The 18,129-nt window shown below is 37.1% G+C and overlaps 1 protein-coding gene across 2 annotated transcripts in view; it reads left to right on the top strand.

The window, feature by feature from the left end:
* The window catches only part of RICTOR (RPTOR independent companion of MTOR complex 2), a 75,648-nt gene extending 58,357 nt beyond the window's left edge, over positions 1–17,291 (top strand). Inside the window, exons 29-38 of one of the 2 annotated variants that reach the window (XM_066338684.1) lie at positions 37–143; positions 773–1,002; positions 1,817–2,846; positions 6,327–6,504; positions 7,712–7,796; positions 9,079–9,312; positions 10,483–10,545; positions 11,264–11,387; positions 12,245–12,383; positions 12,533–17,291. In XM_066338684.1, the coding sequence (XP_066194781.1) occupies positions 37–143; positions 773–1,002; positions 1,817–2,846; positions 6,327–6,504; positions 7,712–7,796; positions 9,079–9,312; positions 10,483–10,545; positions 11,264–11,387; positions 12,245–12,383; positions 12,533–12,607 (2,265 nt within the window). In that variant the 3' untranslated portion in view covers positions 12,608–17,291. Of the gene's footprint in view, positions 1–36; positions 144–772; positions 1,003–1,816; positions 2,847–6,326; positions 6,505–7,711; positions 7,797–9,078; positions 9,313–10,392; positions 10,546–11,263; positions 11,388–12,244; positions 12,384–12,532 lie in introns of both variants that reach the window. The other variant, XM_066338683.1, reaches the window with a different exon arrangement.
* The last annotated feature ends 838 nt before the right edge of the window (positions 17,292–18,129 follow it).

The following is an 18,129-nucleotide window of genomic DNA, read 5'->3' as shown; positions in this document are numbered from 1 at the left end:
TTAAGATCAAAACTTACTTGACAAATTTCATTCCAGGGCAATATCGGATCATCAAATTGGGGTCTTAACTTACTTCAAGAAGAGAATGTAATTCCTGATATAATGGCACTTGCTCAGCATTGTGAGGTTCTGTCTGTTAGAGGGTATGTGTATCTCATCTATACATAAAACTTACAGATGGTAGTTGTGATCAGTTTTCAGATAGCTTTATCTGATTTACGTGAGTACAGATTTGTACTTTATTGGAAACTAGTTACTAAAGTCACTGATGATCAGCCTTAGTTCTGTGCAGCTGCAAAATTGTGTAGGAAGTCTGAAAGAACATGCAGTAAACAAATCTATGAAAAAGGTGGAAACAACTTTTCTCCTGTTCTGTAAAACAAAGTGCTTGCTGCTTATATCTCTGTGAGAATTTATTATTCCATCTTTTTTATTAAATATATTTTTTAAATATTTAAAAGCATAAGTAGATGGTATTTTATAAAATATTGTTAGTACATTAATGTGTAGCCTTTTTTTTCAAACGGTACTTTCCTACTTCATGTAGTCAGGCTCTTGTGATAATTTTTATTTTTTAATAGTATCTTGTTCTCAGATATATTAATGAATTTCTTAAGCTTACATTGATTTTCAAATAGCAGTATACTATTTGTAAGTTTTGTGATATTTCTCTTGAATTGCTTTGAAACTGTTTCCTTTCAAATGTGAAGTAAGTTTAGTTAATTAGGTGCTATTATTGTTGCTCTTTTTTCTTTATATACATTAAATACAGAACCTGTGTCTACGTGCTTGGTCTAATAGCCAAAACTAAACAAGGATGTGACATTTTGAAGCATCACAACTGGGATGCAGTGAGACACAGTCGTAGACAGCCTTGGCCAGTGGTCCCTGATGATATGGAGCAGCTCTGCAATGAACTTTCTTCAATACCCAGCACTCTTAGCTTAAACTCTGAGTCTACCAGTTCTAGGCACAACAGTGAAAGTGAATCTGCTCCATCAAGTAAGTAACCAGAACACCAAAACAAGCAAGCAAGAGAAAAATGAACAAGCAAACAAAAAAACCCTGCCAGGAGCCCAACCCACCAGAAACAATATTTTGGCATTCTTACCAACCTTTTGGCAGGATGAGATTCAAACCAATTGTGCAAAGGTGGTGTTGCAATAAAACAGTACAACCAGTAGGACAGGTATGTCCATTCAGAGAGATGCAGACAAGTCAGAGGGAGTAAAGCAGTGTCTTAGCTTCACATTTGGTGTAGAAGAAAAATTTTCACGTGAGCTAAGTTATTAATTTTTATGTTAGGTCATGGCAGTTTGCTATAGCATGTTGCAGAACCACCATGTTTAGGTATAAAGATACACTTGGTTGTCCTCAAAGGAATATCTTATAAAATAAGTGTTTATGTTCTCTAGATGTACACACACCCCCAAAATTTTGCTGTATTTAAACTACTGTGTATTTCAAGTACTAAAGTATTTTATTTTTTCTATGGATACTTGGAATTTAAATTAAGACTGATGCCATATTTAGATATCATTAAAGGAGTTCTTAGGTTGTAATCCTAGTAGCTGGATGTTTGCACTGAAATAAGATAGTGTGGCTTTTCTTTTGAAGCAATGAGATCTTCAGCTCACTTACTCCTCGAGATAGTGAATTTGCACCAAGTTCTGCAGAAAAAAAGACGAACTAAAGTTACAGTAAATTGCATGGACCCCAAGCTGGGCTTCTGTAGAATATTGCTCTATATTGCAACATAGTTTATAGACTTTAAAGAAATGCCTATTTTGTGTGACAAAGTCTTGTATAATTTCAGGTATGTTCATCATGGAGGATGACCGTTTTGGTAGTACTTCCACCAGTACTTTCTTCCTGGATATTACTGAGGATGCAGAGCAAATATTTTATGACAGACCTGGACCTTCAAAGGACAAAGACCGTAGTCCCTTTCCTTTCTTTTCTTCTAGCAGACTTGTGAAAAATCGCATTCTAAACTCTCTTACTCTACCTAATAAAAAACACAGAAGTAGCAGTGATCCAAAAGGAGGAAAGCTGACGTCATCTGACAGTAAATCAGGCCTGAGGCGAAATCGTACAGTAACAGAACCTAGTGGTAGCATAGACTTTCCTCCTGGGGAAGAATTGACCCCTGTTTTCAGAGTTCCAAAAATCCAGACTTTACGATTAGAAACTTCTTTTGTTGGAAGTAAGCATGTGGAAGATACTGATTGTACTCAGAGTATTGGAGAAAATGACTTGAAACTGCCAAAAGGTCTCGGAAATGAAATTCATCGGGAAAACACAAGCAAAGAAAGGCTAATAGGAGATGGTACTACACAAACACATTTTAAGAGCCGTAGCTTAAGTTTTAATACAGATACCACAACAAGTGGCATAAGTTCAATGAGCTCTAGCCCTTCAAGAGAGACTGTAGGTGTGGACACTACGAATGTCGATACTGACTGCGGAAGTTTGAGTACTGTTGTAAGCACAAAAACAGTTAAACCAAGTCACTGTTCAACACCACAGTCTAACCACCTGCCTCTCTCAAAATCCAACTCTGTATCCCTGGTTCCACCAGGGTCTTCTCATACCCTTCCTAGAAGAGCCCAGTCTCTTAAAGCTCCTTCTCTTGCTACGATAAAAAGCCTTGCTGACTATAACTTCAGCTACACAAGTTCTCGAGATGCATTTGGCTATGCTACACTAAAGCGCCTGCAGCAGCAGAGGATGCATCCCTCGCTGTCTCACTCAGAAGCCCTGGCATCTCCAGCAAAAGATGTGCTGTTTACTGACACTATCACCATGAAGTCTGGCAGCCTGGATTCTCGACTAACCCCAAGCCGGTAAGACATTATTATGGGCTCATTTCTTACTTGAGTGCTGTAAGAGCAACTTAAATGTCTTCTGATATTTTTATTTATTTAATTTTTTAAAATTTATTTTATTTGTTTTTGTTGCAAGGTGATTCCTAATTCAGTAAAGGAAAGCAGTACTGGTATTAAGTAAATAACAGAAGGATAATTCTCAACTTTGTAAGTGCTGTCAGAGAAGCCCAGCTTTCATAGCTCTCCTCAATCCTTCATAATGGTGGTGCTGTTGACAAATGAAAAGATTTCCTTTTACCACTTTTGCTTCCTGTTTTAATTTTTATAATATAAAAAATGCAGTTACATTGCTAACATTATTAAAGTTTCTAACATTGAAGTTGCAAACACGCTGAATTGCTCATGAAGTCAGAGCAATATTTCAGAAGAGAATTTTCCCTGTGTCACTTGGGGAGGTTTTAGGACAGGGCCTTCTGCCAATATGCTATATTTGTGTTCACTGTGGCACTGGGGCCGGTGATAAGATACTACTACCACTGATAGGAACGTCAGCTTGGGTTCTTAGCTACAGCAGATCAAAGATTTTACTCATAGCGTTTATTTTTAGATGGCAGTGTCACCTCTTTATTTTTGAGCAATATTAGATGTTCTGAAGACTAATTAGATAGTTACATAAGATGTCTAGCTCTTTACATTGACACTGTTCCCAGCTGCAACAGTCACTGCTTAATAACCTGCCCTTTAAAGCTCTTGTATGGAATTTTTCCTTCACATCATCTTTTAGCTAGTGCATTAGATTTTCACATTTCTGTTGAAATGGAAAAGGCACTTCTTTTCTCTGTTCTTACCTTATCTCTCAAATTAGAGAAGGGGTGGGAGGGAGGGGACACTACTGATACATAAGTCATCTGCGTACTGCAGAAAAAGCAGATGCTCGGTCCTTGAGCTGCCCTCCTCATACACAGTTGAGTGCATATGTCCTGATTAAAAGAAACATCCATTTATTGGTATTTTCACGTCATTCTGGGAAGATGCCGTGGAAAATGCCTTTGTTGAAGTAAGTTAGAGCTAGACTGAGTACGCTGATTAGATTAAGGGTGATACAGTAGCTCCCCCTCACTGTCCTAGAAATTGGAAGTGCCATTCCTTGCTGTTGCTGGCATCCTGTGCTAGTGCAGAAAGAGGTGGGTGTCATTTCAGTGGTAGTACAGGTTCTGTAACGGCTGTAAGTAATGTTTTACCATTCCTTGCAGTCATGCCCTTAATGTGCAGAGCCTTGCTGCAGTGGACTTTGATCCTTCACGTCGTGTCATACTGACTATTCCTGTTGCTTAGCTGTTCATGTTCTCTTGTGTCAGTGGACAGAGTCAAGGATTTGAGCTGACCTGCTTAACACTGAACTGAAATGTCTGTAGTGCTTGTATCTCTGAGAAGGTTAAATAATTGCAGACATGAATACTCAAAGAGAGATTCAGATTGTGTTAGTTGCTAATATAATTGACTGGAAAGACTGCAGTGAAACTAGTACATGTGTTTTTCTTGCTGGTTATGCTGTGTCCCCACTAAAAAATAATGGTTCTTATAATTTACTAATAAATTCAGAGTATGTTTACTGGTCCAGCTAAAACTGTCCTTATGTGCTTTTTAAAAATAAAGTAGAAAGAAAAATTTTGTCCTTTTTAACTGCCAAATCAATTTTTCTGTCAGTCTTCAGAAAACTTTTATTTATGGTTTATTCAAAAGTTCATGTGTTAGTAGCAACTAACAGTCATAGATTTACTTTTGTGATGTTTTTAGTTGTTCTTTTTATTAAGAAGGTTAAAAAGCCTTTTTCTATGAGTAAATTTTGTGAGGCTGAATTTCCCACCTTTGTCTTTAAAAACTAGCCAGAAATACTAACGTGCATATCTTAGATCTTAAGATGGTGGCTCTCACCCTATTGCCTGCAGACATTCTTTCATGAAAACTTGGTGGTGTTTATCACTGCTGATGCTGTATCTGTTAGCTTTTCTAGGAAAAGCAGGGAGTTCTATCTTTAATTTCTGTTGAGAGTAATTATAGAATGTTTTATTATTAAGCATTTGATACAGTTAATAATTTTTTGAGTTTTATGGTTACACAATTATTTAGGTTGGAAAAGACCCTTAAGATTGAGTCCAGCTATTAACACAACACGCCCGAGTCCTCCACTAAACCATGTCCTTAAGTGCCACATCTACACATCTTTTAAATGTCTTCAGGGATGGTGACTCAAGTACTTCCCTGGGCAGACTGTTCCAATGCTTGACAGCTGTTTCAGTGAAGAAGGGTTTTTTTTAATATCCGATCCAAACCTCCTCTGGCACAACTTGAGGTCTTTTCCCTCTTTTTTTGAACTGTGGTCTAACTCCTGTTGTGAGTCCACTGCTACTGTCACTAGCATTGGTCAGAATTACCAACAAGAAAACTACTGATATCCTCTCAGTTGTATTTTGTGCATTTCCATTGCATAATAATTTCTTGAACCTTCCATGGTCAAACTTTGATAATTTAATTTTATCTCAGTATAAATCCCATCTATAGGGGTAAGTGAACACTTTGTTACCCATCTAAAAAATTGATAGAAAACTTCATCCAAGGCAAAAGTCAAAAATTCAAATGTTCACTTTACCCTCCAGTGTGTCATAATTTGCAGTAAAAATTCACTGTTCCTGAGGTGTGTATTTTTATTAGGAAGCTTCAGCCCATGCATATAGACCATCTACATAGATTGGTTATCGGAAAGCATTCTTAGGTGTTTATGTTTGATGAAAAGTAAAATGACAGGTGGCCAAATGTGAAATTTCCATCATTAGGGCTCTGGTCAGCACCTAGGGCTTGTTCTCCAGCCTCCTCTCTCCTGTCTCCTTTTCCAGTCCTATTTCTTTCTGTATTCAAGCTATTTGTCACAGTCAGCTCCACTCACTGTGCAGGTTTAAGTTTTTCTTTGTGTGTTCATGTTGACCAAATACTTTCTCCATGCTTGGGTGACCTGCTGAGTGGCTCCTTTGGAGTACGGGAGAAAAAATGTTCCTTGTATCACTGTAGGCTCAAGGTGTGCCTTTTGCAGGGATGTGCCTGCTCAGCTCAGAATTTGTGAATATCCAGGAAATACATGTTCAGTGCATAGGTACATTTCAAAATTAGGTAGTTAGTAGTTTAGAAGCCCAAGTCTTTCTTTGCTGTGTCTGGGCTGTATTCAAAGCTAGAATGCTGAAGAAAATGCATGAGTTTGCAGGACAGGCAGGAGTTCCTGTGCCAAGAATTATAAAGAAGAAATTTGTACTCCAGGAACTGCCAAACCATGCAAGACAATATGAGGCAAAAGAAGCAATATGCCTATAACTATAATTTGTCCTAACAGACTCTGAGATCTGCAATGGGAAGATGAGGATGGTCTTCGTGGAAGCAGTCCTAAGATTCAATGTGCCAGAATGAGAGAGGAACTGCAATTGTGATTTATTTGTTTCCATGTTACAGGTTCATGAAAGCTTTAAGTTATGCTTCGTTAGATAAAGAAGATTTATTAAGTCCTATTAACCAAAACACACTTCAGCGTTCCTCCTCCGTTCGCTCCATGGTTTCTAATGCTACCTATGGTAGCTCTGATGATTATATTGGCCTTGCTCTCCCAGTGGATATCAACGAAATATTCCAGGTATGTATGTGTTAACTGACTTGGTTCCTTTGCATTTTCATACTGAAAGGCAGTCAACTGTTGACTTTTCATCAGAATAGCTTAAATCTAGGGAAATGAGGAAAAATGGATGTGGTACTTTAAAGAAATGGATTTTGGACTAAAGTTTCTTTTCTAACTGTTCTGACTTGTTTACGTAAGATTATTAGACTGGTTTATGTTAAAAGCAAATAATGGCAAAGACTATTAGAGAAGTGGTGACAAATTTGCTGTCACAAGATTTTTAGTAGACATCTGGCTTTTTTGCTAAAATTGTCATAGTCTGTGTGCATTTGTTAATTCTGCTTTAGCCAACCAATAATTGACATATTCATGAGTCACCTATAAATTATGTGCATAATCACACTCTACTACCGTGATCAATATTAAATAATAGATTATTTTTATATATATGTCATTATAGTATTAAATTACACTGTCTTAACTTTGAAGATGCATGTATTTAAATTAGAAAATATTATTTTCAGTGTCTTAGCAAATCCCTTCCTCTTTCTATTCAGTGGAAAGACATTCCCATTTAACAAACCGATGCATCATAGGGCTTAATATTCTGTTACTTAGTTATCAAAACCAGGATGTGTTCTATGTCAAAGGTAAAAGTGGACTACCTTATCTTTATTTTAACTAGTCTTTGCCTTTCAAATCTAAATAAATTTCTTACTAATCTCAAATAAATTGCTAAACATGATGCAAAATCATGTCATATCATGTGTCTGCTTCTGGTTTTCCTTTGTAAAATGACTACTTTTTCTCTTTCCTTCACAGTCTTTGCGGCATATTTGTTACGTCATTTCATCCCTCTCAGATCTTTCTGTAGTTGAGACATCAGCTCTACATCCTACAGGCAGCATTTTAAATGTCCTGGTCGCCTTTTGTACTGCATTCCCAAGATCTCCATTGGTGTAGCATGATCGTGGACAGATTATGAATGGCCCTTGTGGGTCACTGGTTTCCTTACAGCTTGTCCACCACCATTTTAACATTTCTTAACTATTCATGAGCCTTTGTTAATAAATGTTCATTCACAAATGTATATTTTTCTCATTTGTCTTTTCTTTTGTACTTAGGAGCTCATTCTTAATTTCTTCCTCTTATATTTTTCCTGAAGTGAAAAATAGGAAACATTTAATTTCCTCATAAAATCGATTTTCTTTCTTGTGTATTCCAGGTAAAGGAAACTCCATATTTCCAGAAGAAAACTACACCTCCATTTGATGAGCAGGGATCTAGGGTCTTTACATCTGATGCAGGAGGTACTGGTTCCTCTCCTGTAGCTTTCTGTTGTTTACTGGCATATTGGGTTGGTTGTTGATCAATTTGTTAATGTTTCTTTACAGAAAACATTGTTTTAGCTGTAAAGCTTTGAGGACTGTTTTCTGTAATCAGGATAGCAGGCCATTAATTCCCTGGGATTTTTTGTTTGAGCTAATGTGTTGCTTCAAAATTTGGTCCTGCTCTAAAAAATAAAGGAGGAAAGCCTGCACATTTCTGATAACATGAGATAATGCTGCTCAAAGTCTGGTAGTGATGCTTTTAGAATTGCATAAAGTAACAAAATTTAAGCTTAGAAAAATATGAATGCCACATATTGAACTATATCCCTTTGATTACACATTCATTTAGAGCAACTTACCACAGTGTTAGATGTGTATTTCAGAAAGTAAATTGTCTTTCTGAGATGTGTCCATGACAGTTGATCAATGAAAGTGATGGGACACGGAATTGCAAGTGCTCTAATGCTTGGCTTACTCTGGAATGTGCCTCCTATTTAGTCCAGAGAAGTCAGAAATCTGTAGGGTCTTAGTATGTGTTTTTTCAACTGAAAAAAGGAAGGCTTGACGCTGTTTGTTTAATAGTTTATTGAGATAGCTGTTGTCCTACATTTCGGTTTTTCTCCCTTTCCCTATACACAAAGTTGCCTTTGCTGGAAGTGTGTTTCTGTAGATTGCTACGGTTCAGTGTTAAGTAACTCTTGTTCAAAATTGTATTTGTTTGTTTTTTCTACCCAGGGAAGAGCATGTCCCTAAAGTGTCTTCTGCTTGTTTCTGCATTGCTGAGTCTAGTTTCTTCCTGTCACGGCCACTAAGTTACAGTTTTTTAAATTGTGTTTGTTTTTGCATTGGTGCATGTGTAATTTCAACATCTGGTATATTGTTGTATTAATCTCATTTGACAGTATGAAAATTGGTAATGTATTGGTGTTATGTGGGTATTGTTAATGTTGTTACCGTGTCAGGATTTACCACTTACCTTCTTACAGTGTGTACTTAGAGGTTGCATTCTGTCCTTTGCAATGTTTCGTAACGTACAGTAAGTTGAGACTAAAACTTTCTCTCTTTCTCAAATGCTAGCACTCTTGGGAGCTTAACCACTCAAAAAAAAACCAAACCAAAAAAACCCATCAAAACTCCATAGGTCTTCACATGCACTCCATCCTCAGCCTTAAAAGGCTTGGAAGTGAAAATTAATTAATAGAGTTAGTATTGGTTGCTTGGTTTTGTGGGGAGTTTTTTGATAATTGAATTTCATCTACAGGTCTTCCATCAGGTGGGAGTGATGTTGTCAAAAGCCCTTTTCAGATGCTCCGCCAGCAGATCAGTCTGACAGAAATAATGAACACCAGCCGTTCAGATGCCTGTCAGTTCCTAGAAGGTACCGAGGACACCGGGCTCCAGGAGCACACAGATGAGAACTGTCTTTACTGTGTCTGCATTCACATCCTGGGTTATCAGCCCAGCACCAAAGTGAGCTCTTCCTATAATCGTACAGGTTAGTGTTTCCTGTGGAGAAGTGTGATAAAACTGAGTGAACATATTGGCTTTTGTTTATCTTTAAATAATCTGGAAAGGTTTTTTTAAACTGAGTGTTGACCTTAAGAGATTGTTTCTCTAATAAGTTCATTGTGCAACCAGTGGTATTGTTATGGTCATTTCAAGCTCTCTACTTTTTAGTGTTAGTAGGATTAGGTGCCTGCATTTTTCTTTAATATTCGTAAGAGCATGTCAAAATAAAAATCTTATTTAGTACTTAACATGCATGTTCTGAAAGCTGACACTTGCTGTTGAACTAATGAAAAGTCTGACATCAAATCAAGTCTGTGCCACAAAATACAACAAAGGAAATGTGTGGAGTCTGTTGAAGCCGAGCTGTCATTTCTGGGATTTAGTCATCTTCTGTCTTATTTTGAGATTCAGATGAGATTCAGAGTTATTTTTTCTAACCTCTGCAGAGCTTGCAGTTGCATGTGTTTTGTCAGTTCCTGAGATGGAAAGATAATCTGGTAGTGGACACTTAGTAGGAATCCTCACTGCATCACAACACCGTTACACATTTATTAGTAGCAGTGTTGGCCAGGGGGTGATGCACAAATGTGAGGAATGGCTCAGAGAACTCAGCTGGAGGTTGAGTGCAGTAGCAAGAAGGGGTGGCAGATAAAATCCTAGCTATAGTTAGAGGTGCAGCAGAGCCTGGCTCTTGCCACATCCCTTCCTGCAAACACCTGTGACAGTTGCGTGAACCAAAAAAAGTCTGCACATGCAGGTGCATCTCTATTGTGTTACATAGAACATGGATATATCAGTAACAGTACAATGTGTGATGGCTTCTTAGGCTTCCATCAGTGTCTGGAAAAGACTCCACTCATATATTTTAAGATTTTTTTAAAAAAATCAATTTTGGAAGAGTTTGAGATGATTTGTCCAGAATATGCCATCTAGTTCTGGGCTGATTTTATGCATCGTACTTAGTGCATCAGTATCTTGCATGTTTGCCATTGTTGAAAAATAGTGAAAGCATATGAAATGAAGGAGAAGTGTGAATAATAAAGGTACAACATCTTGTTTATGTCAGATTTTTCAGACATTCCATATACTGACTGGTGTGGGCAGACCATTCACAATCACTTAGATGTGCATTCCTCCAAATTTTCTGGAATTTCAGGCTGTAGTGATGCAGTATCCCATGGTTCAGCCAGCAGCACCAAGAGTACAGAGCTTGTGTTAGGTAAGTTTGAAAGCTTTATGATTACTAGAGACTATAACCAATGAAGTATATTTTAGGCATTGTGAAAAAATTATATTTCACTTATGTACACTGCAACTAATAAATGCTCTTTATTAGACAAAAGCAAATCTGAATAAAACCATCATCCATCTCCAGGTGGGAGAATATAGCTCTAAAATCTTCTCCCTCTGCTATACAGCATTTTTGCAGATTATTCAATACCTGACATTACAAGCAAATTGATTGCCTTTTTTTTTCTACAGATGTTAATGTAAAAAAGGCTTAGAATTACTGAATTACTGTAAATTACTACATTACTTTTATATACTTGTGTGTTGTATTTTGAATTATGATGGTTTCTTATGAGGTAGCTGGTTTTTAAATTCTCATAGAAGCTAATTTAATTTTTAGCTTCTATGATAGAAGCTCATCCAGTTTGCAGCATGATTTAGTGGTAACAATAGCACAGTAACTTTATCTTGCAGGTTGTTTTTCTTTTAAATCGTAGAAATATTTTTGAAAAGGTAAACTTTAAATTCCTGGAAATAATGGTGTTTTAAGTTCTGATTTCAATAGAAATATTTTTGATAGCTCAGAATCCGTATGTAAATATGTGTGTTCATGTGTGTATGGAATGCATAAACAGACTTAGAGTGTAAGATTAGCTCAGTCAGAGACAATTCTGTTTAAATCCTCACTGTTTTATTTGTTTTTCCAGGAGTAAAGTCAATCCCAGATGACACACCAGTGTGCAGGATTCTTCTGCGGAAGGAGGTCTTACGTTTAGTTATCAACTTGAGCAGTTCAGTAGGAACTAAAGGCCATGAAACTGGACTTCTGACGTAAGTTCAGTACATTACAGATGCTTTAGCAACACAAGTGTTCTCTTAGGTCTCAAGGACAGTAAATAATCTCATTTCTCAAAAGTTGTCAGGCAGGTATGATTCAATGTAACATAAAAGCTAAACAAATCATCTTAACGTTTTTGCTATGTTAGTATTTTACTCTTGACCAAACTTTTTAACATCAGTAATTCAGCTGTAGCTGATTACATACCTAGTGTAGCATGTATCTTTAAAAAGGAAACATTTTTTTTTAAATTGCTGAGTAATAGATAAGTGCAATAACAAACTGAAAGTAATTTCATGAGAAATCCAGCTCTACTTTAAGCAGCAGTACAGCTCCTGAAAATAGTTTATTTAAAAAAATTCAAATATGGGAATATAAATCGAGAAACTAAATGTTATAAGCTGTGGGTTTCTGGGCTAGTGACATTAAAAACAGACATCTGCTAAAAGAAAATGCAGAAATGTGTGGTTTAGTTTCAAAACTGCTTACAAGTTTAAAAGATTATTTTAATCTTTTTCCGAATTTTTATGACTGCTCTACATGTGGATGCCAATCATTTGATATACTGTTCTCTTTTGAAATCTGTTATTTTAAGCCTAGGCAATCACAATAATTCTGTATAACCTACAAGTTGTATATTCTGTTTCATCTCATTAGTGTAGATTTCTTCAAGTTTTGTACTAAGTAATGCTGTCGTGATTTTCTTACTTTGACAGTTCTAGGATTTATAATACCTACTACTGAAGAATTAATGATGGCAATCTTACTGAAATTTTTGGGTTTTTTTAATACAAAAACAAATACAAAATCTGTTGAAGACCTACAAAATTTTGTTTATTCTCTTGTTCAGAATTAAGGAGAAGTATCCCCAAGCATTTGATGACATATGCCTTTACTCTGAGGTGTCCTACTTGCTAGCACATTGTACATTTCGACTTCCATCCCGAAGGTTCATTCAGGAACTATTTCAAGATGTTCAGTTCTTGCAGGTAAGTGTAGGGTGCATATGCACTGAATGTACCAAAGTGGTTGGCTGGGTGCAGGTCCATATCCTGAGTAAAAGTTGCTTTGAAATGATTTTGTGATGTCTCCTGAGGAAAATCTCTAGCAGTATTAATGCTCCATCTTTTCCTTTTAGATGCATGAGGAAGCAGAGGCTATTTTGGCAACCCCAACGAAGCAGCCTGTAATTGATGCATCAGCTGAGTCCTGACCTCTGCTCAGGCAGTGCTCTGCATATGGACTTTGAAATGCTCAGACAACCTCCCACTGACTGGATAAAAAGTTAGGAACATCATCTTTGAAACCTTCCAGAAGCTACTGGTACCTGAAGACTGAACTGAAAACATTTTCTTCCTCAACCAAGTACTGGCACAGTCATTTGAGCCCTTTGGGGATTAATTAGACATTACCATAGTTTTAATAATAGTAATTACCAGTATATGCAAGAGCCAAGCACTGAACACCTCCACAAGTTTTCATTTCATTTTCTACCATAAATTACAATGAAATAGTACAACTTGCAGAGACATTTTTAAGTGACTTCCGATTCTGTTCCAGAGAAGCAGAACGATGCCTTGCTTTTTAAACCCTGGATACCAGGAATCAGAGAGATGGGGGTGCATTCCACTGCCAGCAATGAGGAGCCATGCTGTAGTTGTGGGCACCAGGGGATTAATGTTAGCCCTTCTCTGTTGATTTTTGTACTGTTTATAACACTACTTTGGGGATTTGTAACTTCAGACAGAAAGAAATGCCTCTGAATCTGAGGTTTCATTAAGTTATTTTAATATTGCTATAGTTGTAAGACATTTTATTAGCAGTCTCTTCGATTTCATTGCATTTACATACATGTATCTTATCTGAAGCAGTTAAGGATTTTCACTACAATTTGAATTTCAAAACAAGTAATTTAAAACTTAATATGCTGAAATCAGATTGTTTTCCCTGAATACTATGCATGTGTTTGCAGTTTCTAACTCATGCTTATATAATACAAATGTGGGTCTTACGCAACTACAATCCTTTAAAAAGCATGATTTGTATCAGATAAGCAAATATTGTATAAACTGAACTTGAAGACATTTAATCATTGCAGGTTTTGTGAGGAGACTTAGGTATGAGTTCCAAGTTCCACAGAAACAGCTTTTTATAAAAACAAAGGTTTATTTGAATTTAAAATGGATTAGTGATCAAGCATCAGATAGTACTAATAATTGTAGTGAAAAGCCTTAAGTAACAAATTTTGGAGCAGCCGTACTTAAAATTTTGTACTAGTATTTAAGACTTGTTGCAAAAGTTAAATGATACAGTGACTGGTAATAATTGAAGTAGTTGCCTCTATCATGTTACTAGTGCTGTTTCTAAACTAGGAAGTGCAAGCTAAGAAAAAAAAACTAGTAGGAATCCCTGTCACTTTCATCATGGATCTAAAGATTCAGAAGCCTTTATATAAAGGTAGTATAAATATATGCAAATGTGTATATACAGTAGCATGGCCACCTTTGTTAGAATGCCTGTAATAGAAGGGATTACCCTTTGATTTTGATATAGGTAAATAATTCAGCTGGACTGTACTAAGTAGAACGTATTTTTATCCATTCACTCCTACCATTTTTTATAATTGTCAGATTAATACTTAAGTGAAATTTATCCTGATGCTCATATCTCTGTTCTTACTAGCTATGCTACTGGAGATTTCAATAAGTAAGTCATGTGAACAGTAACACACAATTCCTAGTGAAATGTAGAATTTATTTGTTCTTACTGGAAATTTCATCGTGCTACATAAGCACTGCTTTGCAGCTATCACTTCACTGAATTCTTATGTGCACTGCATACCATCAGGTTCTAGGAAAGCAGACTGTACGTTGCTGCTCATAGTCAGATTTAGTTCCTAAGATTGTCTTTTCATGAGTTCCCACTGAAAGGAGCAAAAAGAAACAGATTGAACTCTTCTATGGTCATTGACACAAATAATACATCTGTGTGGCAAGACATGTTTGAAATGTTTAGGAAATACACCACACCAGTAACTATTGGACTTCTGGTCATAAGAAATAAATGCTTCTGTAAAACCAAAATGTCAATCACAGTAGACCAAATAGTGGTATAAACTCCAAAGGAAAATAATGTAGTTTTCCCACAAATGGGGATAGCGTATGTTATACAGTAGTTTCAAACACTACCTCAGTTAGGCTAGAGTAGAAGAGATTTGTTTTAATAACTAAATGGGGTTACATTGAACAACTCCATGTTATTTTTCTGCAGTTAAGGCAAAATAAACAAGTTTTATCACCTGTATTTAAAAAAAAAAAAAACACCTCTGTTCATCTGTTAAATTTAACCCATAGCACTTAATGTAGAAAACATCATAGGAAGGCCTCTGATTATAGACAGGTAAGCAAATATACTTTTGAAAGAATCTCCATCCTGAAATGCTCATGTATTCTGAATTACGCGCTTGTGTGGGGATCCATGACAACAGAAACTTGACATAAAAAATTATGGCTGCAAATTCAGTTATAAAGCGTGATTTTTCTTCTGAAAGTGTATGAGTGTCAGTAGATTTCAACAAGTATGCATCAAGAATGTTAAGTCTGTATTGTACATAGCATACATTTCTAGGAAATTAATTTACACACTGACATTAAGCTCACATTGATGTTTCACTTTAATTGGCAGATGAAGGGGATACTGTTACTGAAGGAAATTTATATTGGCGTAGTTATAAACTGTGAATTTCTAATTTTATAGTTCTCTTTCTTTTTAAATGTCCCTTTCAAAGTCCTTATTTTGGGGTTTTATTTGTATCATGATAAAACTTCGAAAGAAATCTGTAGTAAATAATTATTGTGCTTACATTAGCCCTAATAAAGAATCTCTTCCACTTCTCATAGGGAAGCTGACAGACCACCAACTTTATATTTTCAGTCTCAGTGATTGGTGATACTTATCAATAAATGATAATGTGTGTAGCATTCACTTACACTGTATGCAGATGCAGTTTGGTTGCTGTGGCAAAGAAAACTCAAGGACTCAACTTGCTTACACACAGCTCAGCGGGGGGAGCCACTCTGGGAAGGAGAGGCTGCTTGTGGAACCAGTCACAATTATCATCAGCTCAGCTGCCTGATTCTCTTGGTCTGCTCTTAGAGGCAGGGGAAAGGGGAGCCCTTTCCAAAGAGCAGAGAGCTGACTGACAGGCACCCGGGCACCTCAATGAGGGCCTAGTCCTCTCCATGGAGGAAAGGAGGCTGGGGGCTGACTGTCTCCTTTTGGAGAACTTTTCACCTCTCTGAAATTTAGAAACGCAGAACACTCCAAGCTGTTGTGGACATCACTTGAAGCTGGAGATGATCAGGCTTTGAAGTTCCCTACTCCTGTCTGGGGCCCCTAGCATGTTGTGCTTGAAACAGTTGCTTTTCCTCATCTGACAGCTCTTACTTTACTGAGGTCTTGACAAAGGTACCCTAAATGCACTCTTTGCAGGGTGGTGGTGGTTTTTCCCTAAGTGAGGTTCTAAACAATTCACTAGTTTTGGGTGCAGTGGCTCAGCACACTGGGGTAAGCTGCCCTTATAAGTATTTATAAGGCACCTGTGAGAATCCTGCTTGTCTTTCTGATTTCACTTTGAAACATACATAGTGGTCTGGAAACAGTTGTGGTTTGCAGTGAGACTGAAAACAAAACCAAAGCGCCTCTCCTAGGTAGGTGTCTGAAGGGTCAGGTAGCTGTTCTATACTGTAACCAAAACCTAGTGAGGGATGGAAGAGTTGCTGCTTTATCGTCTGTGCCTTGGACTTGGTGTTTGGCAGTTGGGGCAGCAGGAAGCTGGCAAAGCTTGTAAGTGAATGTGAGCTCAGGTGCAGCAATTGCAGTGGGAGAATTCTCACCAGGCCCTGAGGTCCTGCTCACCTCCCTGCAGTCCTGCTGCTGAGCTGCACTGGAGCCACTTAAAAGCAGGTCCAGCAACGTTTTTTTAAGTCACGCTTGTATTATTTTGTACTTATGACAGGTATATGATATGAGAGCAAAATCTTAACAACTGTAGAAGACCTTTGAGGACACGGTAGAAACGATGTTTTTATTTTTCTGGAGGTCTTTGATCTCCTGGGTTTTTGCTTAACTCCCAATGCTGGTTCCCTGAATAGTTTTGTTTTCAACAGATTTATAGTCATTAAAGAATGTGGATTTTCTTTGAGTAATGTTTGTAGCGTAGATGGACAGCAATGCCTCAGCATGCGGAAATTGCACATTTTGCTTGAGTTGCTTTTTAAAATACACTATTTTTTTGCAAAACCTAATTTATGCCAAAAAATGTAAAATCATTTTGCCACTAAATAGGGTGTTTCAGCACAAGATGCTATGTCTAAAGGGGAAAAAGGCTTTACACTTTGTAAATCTAATTGAAAAATTGTTCCAATACTGGGCTGTCAGCATCCCTAAAACTGCGTTAAAAGAGATTATCTAAATCATTCTGATCTGAGGGAAGGGATCAAGAAAAATCTCAATACTTAACTCTCCCTGTCCTGTGTGGTCTTTTTTTTGTTTAGTAATACGCTGCTACATATTTGGAGGTTCTAGTGTTTGTAGGTCACTGAACAGACATTGAAATCTGATTTATATTGTATACCTGTAACATAGAAAGAGAAAGTATTTATATATTTTACGTAAGAATATTGCATTGAGCTGTGTATAATTTAAACAGAGGCTTGTCCCAAAATGGTATTGCCCACCTTGATTTTTTTTCTGTTTTGTTTTGTTTTGGTTTTTTTTGGTTTTTTTTGGGTTTTTTTTGTATACTGTGTACAGTTCATGTCAACAAGCATTAAAGGCCTCCTGAAGCGTAGTCTTATCAAAGGGATGCGTTGTTAATAAAATGTACTTAAACTTCTTATAGTTGTTCTGGTCTCCTGTTTACCTCTCAACGTTAGAAAGGAGTTGGAATTTAATTAATATTTCTAAGTTACTGGTTAAGTAAAACAATCAGAAGCTTCCCAAATAAATTTTTTTGTCAAAAATACATTTTACATTAATATTTTATAAGATACAGGACTCTTTAATAGTTCACACACAGTTTTATTTTAAAAATTTAACATACTGAGAATGATTTTCTATTATGTGATGGTTTAAGTATTAGCATTTCAACAACAGCTGTGGAAGTTGCATTATGAACAACAACAAAAAAAGATTACAGTTTTGAACTCATTCAACCATTAATGCAAGACAGATGTTTTAATATGTAAAAATTATACACACTGCTCCACGTAGGACAAAATACTTCTCAGATCTTCAGTTCTGGTTCCCAGACTGCCCTTTGACTGGCACAGAGGCATTATCCTTCCTGGAATCCTCCATCTGTGTGCTTTTTATGCACAGGTGGTTTCACAGAGCACCACCCATCAGAGCCAGGAAGCAGAAGAGTTTATAGGGAAAGAGGAGCCAGCTTCTCCTTCCCTCACCCAGCAGTCTGAAACATGGTCAAATCTGTCACTGCATCCAGATAACAGAATTTCATGAGAGCAGGATCTTTCCAGGAATGACCAGGGGACTGAGAAGTGGAAACTCAACCAGGCCCATATGTCTTACCCCACCATCAGGAAGGCACAACTGGCTGAACCCACAAACCCCTTCATTCACTTCCTGAGTGGGATTGCTGCAGCCAGGCCTCAGTCACAGCAGCTTTTTCAAAGCAGGGAGTTGTGTGTGGTTGCAGCTGTCACCCTGGCAGGA

The sequence above is a fragment of the Sylvia atricapilla genome, chromosome Z (genome assembly GCF_009819655.1).
Source record: "Sylvia atricapilla isolate bSylAtr1 chromosome Z, bSylAtr1.pri, whole genome shotgun sequence".
NCBI classification, from domain to species: Eukaryota; Metazoa; Chordata; class Aves; order Passeriformes; family Sylviidae; genus Sylvia; species Sylvia atricapilla.
Note: the sequence above shows the minus strand (reverse complement) of the source record. Positions and strands in the feature narration are given on the sequence as shown.